At 53.7% G+C, this 5,340-nt stretch overlaps 2 protein-coding genes across 2 annotated transcripts in view; both read right to left on the reverse strand.

The window, feature by feature from the left end:
* The window catches only part of TSKS (testis specific serine kinase substrate), a 16,042-nt gene extending 13,141 nt beyond the window's left edge, over nucleotides 1-2,901 (reverse strand). Inside the window, exons 1-2 of the mRNA XM_021711241.1 lie at nucleotides 2,692-2,901; nucleotides 2,281-2,512 (exon numbers count right to left, since the gene is read on the reverse strand). Of these exons, the coding sequence (XP_021566916.1) occupies nucleotides 2,281-2,512; nucleotides 2,692-2,861 (402 nt within the window). The 5' untranslated portion in view covers nucleotides 2,862-2,901. The remainder of the gene's footprint in view (nucleotides 1-2,280; nucleotides 2,513-2,691) is intronic.
* A 1,466-nt stretch (nucleotides 2,902-4,367) lies between these two features.
* On the reverse strand, nucleotides 4,368-5,059 carry LOC103258088 (peptidyl-prolyl cis-trans isomerase A-like). Its single transcript, XM_008055802.2, has one exon. It carries the CDS (start codon nucleotides 5,025-5,027, stop codon nucleotides 4,533-4,535), a length of 495 nt encoding a protein of 164 aa, XP_008053993.1. The 5' UTR covers nucleotides 5,028-5,059; the 3' UTR covers nucleotides 4,368-4,532.
* Nucleotides 5,060-5,340: the final 281 nt, after the last annotated feature.

Raw genomic sequence — 5,340 nt, forward strand, 5'->3', positions numbered from 1 at the left:
CCCCCCCCCCGGTCTCCATTGCCCCTGAGTCTCTGTTCCCCCACCTGTGTCTCTGTCCCCCTCTCTGTTTCTCTGTTCCCCTCTGTCTCTGGGTCTCTATCCCCCTCTCTCTCTAGGTCTCTGCCTCCTCCCTTCTCCATCCCCCTCTCTCTGGGTCTCACCACCCCCAGTCTCTGTCCCCCCTCTCTCTGTGTGTTCATCCCCTTCTCTCTGGGTTCCCTCCCTTGCTGTCTGCCTGTCTCCAGTTTTCCTTCTGGATGCCGCTCAGGTACTGGGTGCTGGTCCCTGCTCTTTCAGCCCCTCCTGGCAGCCCCTGCACACACCCCGGGGTGTTGGCTCTCATTACCTTTTCCCTTTCCTGGGGGAGGAGCCTGAAGCCTTGGAGAGACTGACACTTCCCTGCATCCCCACAGTGAGCTCCAGCTTGTGAGCCTGCGGCTGCCTCGGGCCTTGATCCTGGCTGCCTGGGGCTCTTTCTCACGCTTCACCACCCACTGGGGGACGTGACTCAGAAATAGCTCTGGTGGGAGGCAGACAGCTGCGGCTGGAGAGACACTCACGAGCGAGTGGGGCGAGCTGTTGTGGCTGGGGGCGGAGATGTCTCCTGGGTATCCTTCCAGCCACAACGCTGCCCTATTCTCTTCTTTGCAAAAAAAAACTGTTGTTTCTCTGCAGCTCTTATTCCTGCCCGGACCCTCACTCAGCCTCCTCTCTGGCCTCCCAGCCTCCCTCTTTCCACTCCAAATGTTCCCTACCCAGTCCAGGGGAGCCTTGGGGAAAGAAAGGACCTTTTCCTCTGCATCAACCCAAGCAGCCTTTTAGTCTTGGCCTCTGCTTCTTACAAGCTCTCTGACCTTGACTTAGTAAATGTTACTCCACCTCTCTCTACCAAAGTTGTTTGTTTTTTGGAATCGGAGTCTCACTCTATCACCCAGGCTGGAGTGCCACTAGTAGCATGCTCATGGTCACCGCAGCCTCGACCTGCTGGGCTCCGACGATCCTTCGGCCTCAGCCTTGCAAGTAGCTGGAACCATAGACATGTGCCACCACGCCCAGCTAATTTTTTTTTTTTTGAGTTGGAGTCTCACTCTGTCTCCTAGGCTGGAGTGCAGTGGCACGCTCACGGCCACTCCAGCATCAACCTGCTGGGCTCCGGTGATCCTTCCACCTCAGCCTTCCATATAGCCAGAACTACAGGCGTGCGCTACCACGCCCGGCCAATTTTTTAAAAATTTATTGTAGAGATGAGGTCTCACCAAGTTGCCCAGGCTGGTCTCGAATCCCCAGGCTCAGGCAATCCTCTCGCCTCAGTCTCCCAACAGGCTGAGCCACCGCACCCAGCCTACTAGTGAATCTTAACAGTGTCATTTTGATCACAGTTGCTGTGAGTGTAATTCACAGTGTCTGTGTGGAGCCCAGTTCAGGTCTGGCCCAGGTAGGGGGTGAGGGGTCGAGGTGGGGGCAGTGAAAGGACTAAACTCCATGCTTTGGTCAGGAATTCCCTAAATCCCCCTGGATCTTGCTCACCTCTCAGTTTTGCCCCAGATTCTTTTTTTTTCTTCTTTTTTTTTGAATCGGAGTCTCACTCTGTCGCCCAGACTGGAGTGCAGTGGCCGCTCCCTGCCACCATAGCCTCGACCTGCTGGGCTCCGGCGATCCTTCCGCCTCAGGCTTCCAAGTAGCTGGAACTACAGGCGTGCACTACCACACCCGGCTAATTTTTTATTTATTGTGGAGATGAGGTCTCACCAAATTGCCTAGGTGGGTCTCAAACCCGTGGGCTCAGGCAATCCACTCACCTTAGCCTCCCAAGGCACGGGATTACAGGCTGAGCCACCAAGCCTGGCTATTGCCCCAGATTCTTAGGTGACCCTTCTCGGAGAACTCCTACTCATCTGTCAAAGTCCAGTTGGAATACTGCCTCCTCCAGGAAGCCTTCCCTGATCCTGCCAGCCTGGTCTGAGGGGCCCTTCTCTGGGATCCCTTCCATTATGGAATCTGTCACCCCCGTCTGTGTCTGTCATCCCTGCTGGGAGCTCTTCAAGGGCAGGGACCTGGCCTGATTCCTCTCTATGAATCCAGCCATATCCGGGCCATTTGGACATGACCGAACGAACTAAAGTCTAACTCTCAGATTCATAGCTGGATGTCAGGAAAGGAAGAGGCAGCTCCTCTGGGTCTCAAGGAGCAACCAGAACTTTCTCACTCCTCCTCCCCACCCTCAACATTTGCCTACCGCCAGCTGAAGGGCCCTTGTCTTCCCAGACGGGGACCCCTCACCAATATTTCTGTGATGTCTGGGTCCTCTGGAGCCCAGGGTGGGGTGAGGGAGGCGGGGGGCCCGGACAGTGCGAGTGGGCCGCCGCTGTCTTCTGTGGTGGAGTCTGTCCCCGAGGAGGAGTCGGTGGGCTCCATGGAGGCCAGGTTGAGCAGTGACACATTGGTGCAGGCCGAGGACCGTTTAAGGTTCAGGCACCAGTGCATTGGCTCATGGGACAACTGGGGCTCCACTCTGGGGAGGAGAAACAGGTGGAGAGGTCAAGACCCAGCCCTGGCGAGACCTGCCCTCACCAGCCCTCTCTCCCCCCTACTTTTCCCCCCTACCCTCTCTCCAGCACCCATGGTGAGTCTCCTTGGCTGGAGGCACTGCTGGGCACTAGGACCATCCCTGACAGGGTGCAGCAAACCCACCCTTGGAAGGACACGACCTTCTTTTTCTTGGAGATTCCCTTGGCCGGACTGGTCAACCCCAGGGGAGCCTCAGGGACCAGGTGGGAGCGGCTCTGGACCCCCGTGGGGGGATCTCCCGCCTCGTGGATTTCTTTGGACTGCCAGATGGTCTTCACCACCACACTGGCCATGGCGTGTGGGGGGTCCTGCTCCCCTCCCAGGGCTCCTTCCTCTGAGACGCCCTACCTACTCTGACACTGACCCTCAGGGTCCCCTTTCCCCTCCAGCCTGTCTCACAAAGGACCCAACCACTGGGCCCAGCTAGAGGGGGGGGCGGGTCCCCAGGGTGGGAGAGGTGTTGGCTCAGGTCACCCCCCTAGGAGTCTCAGTGGATTCTTCCTGCTCAGGGTCCTAGTTCCACAATGTGTCCCTCTTCTACAAGACATTCAGTGGACGTCCTCACTCAAGTCCACAACTTAGGGTGGGTTGGCCCATTGGTTCTATTTTTTTGCTTTTTTTAAATAGAGACAGGGTCTCACTACATTGCACAGGCTGGTCTCGAACTCCTGGGCTCGAGTGATCCTCCTGCTTCGGCCTCTGAAAATGCTGGGCTGACAGGCATAAGTCACTGCACCTGGCCGGTCCATGGGTTCCTGGGAGGGGTCCAACTTCCCTCTCCCTGAGGTTGACCATGGGGTCAGCTAGCCCTGGACACTCACACTTGATTCTTTATGCCACACCCTTGACTTGGCACTTGCCTGGGGTCTGGGAGACTATGGCAGATGAGGACTGAGTCACAGGTCCTGCCCCGGAGGGTCTCACATTCTATGGGGCATTGGTGGGAGGTGGGGGAGGAGGGGAACCGACAGAAGTTAAAACAGGAAAATACAAGGTTGGTATGTGACATAAAGAGAATAAAATCAGGCATTTGTTAGAATCCATCAATCTGTGTCCTTGGGATTTGACCCTTTTACTGTGTATGAATTTTACATATTAAAAAAGAATCCAAGCCGGGCTCGGTGGCTCAGCCTGTAATCCCGCGCCTTTGGGAGGCTGAGGTGAGTGGATTGCCTGAGCCCGTGGGTTCGAGATCCACCTGGGCAACTTGGTGAGACCTCATCTCTACAATAAATTAAAAAATTAGATGGGCATGGTAGTGTGTACCTGTGCCTTGCAAGGCTGAGGTGGAAGGATTACCTGAGCCCAGCAGGTCAAAGCTGCAGTGGCCAGGAGCATGTCACTGCACTTCAGCCTGGGTGACAGAGTGAGACTCCAACTCAAAAAGAAAATAAAAGAAAATTACATTTGTGGATTTGTGGCTTCTACTGTGTTTCTATTGGACATGAGCATGGGCGAATGGCACCTTGACTGCGCCTGAGTAGGATAAAGTGGTCCCAGGGGTTTGCAGAAGGCTGGACTGGCTTCTCCAACCTGAGCCCTCATTGGACTTTGGAATTCCTTTGCTTTACGCCCAGTCTTAAACATTAGTATTTGGCTAATTCATGGCCTCTGTGGGGTTGAGGAGAAGACTGAGTTTCCTTGTTGACCCCTGACAGGACCTAGAATCAGGTCCCAGGTGGGCTCAGGGCTCAAGGTGGAAGGTGAGCACAGAAGGGGAGGTGAAGAGTTGGGGCAGGGTGAAGGGGCCTTTTCTCCCTTCTTTTTTTTTTTTTGTTATTTAGTTTTTGTTTCTCTGCAATCCAACTAGATGTGGAAGGGAATAAAGAAAATATAGAACCCAAAGAATTGTAGTGAGAGCACAAAGACTATAGGGATACTGCGAGCAAACGGGATGGAGGGGGTGCTCTCCTGAGCTACAGAAGGAATGATCTGGTAGTTTAAGATAAAACAAGTCAAATTTATTAGAGTTGTCCACAGTCAGCAATGGTGATCTTCTTGCTGGTCTTGCCATTCTTGGACCCAAAGTCCTCCATGGCTTGCACAACATTCATGTCCTCTTTCACCTTGCCAAAAACCACATGCTTGCCATCCAACCATTCAGTCTTAGTAGTGCAGATGAAAAACTGGGAACTGTTTGTGTTGGGTCCAGCATTTGCCATGGACAAGATGCCGGGACCTGTATGCTTCAAGATGAAGTTCTCATTATCAAATTTCTCCCCATAGATGGACTTGCCGCCAGTGCCATTATGGCGTGTAAAGTCACCACCCTGGCACATAAACCCTGGAATAATTCTGTGAAAGCAGGAACCCTTATAACCGAATCCTTTCTTTCCAGTGCTCAGAGCACGAAAGTTTTCTGCTGTCTTTGGAATTTTGTCTGCAAACAGCTCAAAGGAGACACGGCCCAAGGGCTTGCCGTCGACAGCGATGTTGCAGAACACGGTGGAGTTGACCATGGCTGATAGGAAAAGGCTCAAGGCGGCGGCGTCTGGAAAGCCTTCCCCCTTCTTTAGGGGCCAGACTTTTCGTGTTCTTGGGACTCCCAATGTCTTCTCTCACACCCCTCAAAAAGAGTAGTTCAAATCTTGCTGCTAATAATATATATTTATATTTGAGTCGGAGTCTCACTCTGTCACCCAGGCTGGAGTGCAGTGGCACACTCACGACCACCGCAGCCCCAGGGCAAATGATCCTTCCACCTCAGCCTTGCAAGTAGCTGGAATCACAAGCGCACACCACCATGCCTGGCTATTTTTTTTTTTTTTTTTT

Source organism: Carlito syrichta, unplaced genomic scaffold, assembly GCF_000164805.1.
Source record: "Carlito syrichta isolate Samal-C Ts95f unplaced genomic scaffold, Tarsius_syrichta-2.0.1 Scaffold301956, whole genome shotgun sequence".
Taxonomy (NCBI): Eukaryota; Metazoa; Chordata; class Mammalia; order Primates; family Tarsiidae; genus Carlito; species Carlito syrichta.

What these genes read in the sequence shown, in the direction of transcription:
- LOC103258088 (XM_008055802.2), bottom strand. Translation starts at nt 5,027, where the DNA reads ATGGTCAACTCCACCGTGTTCTGCAACATCGCTGTCGACGGCAAGCCC.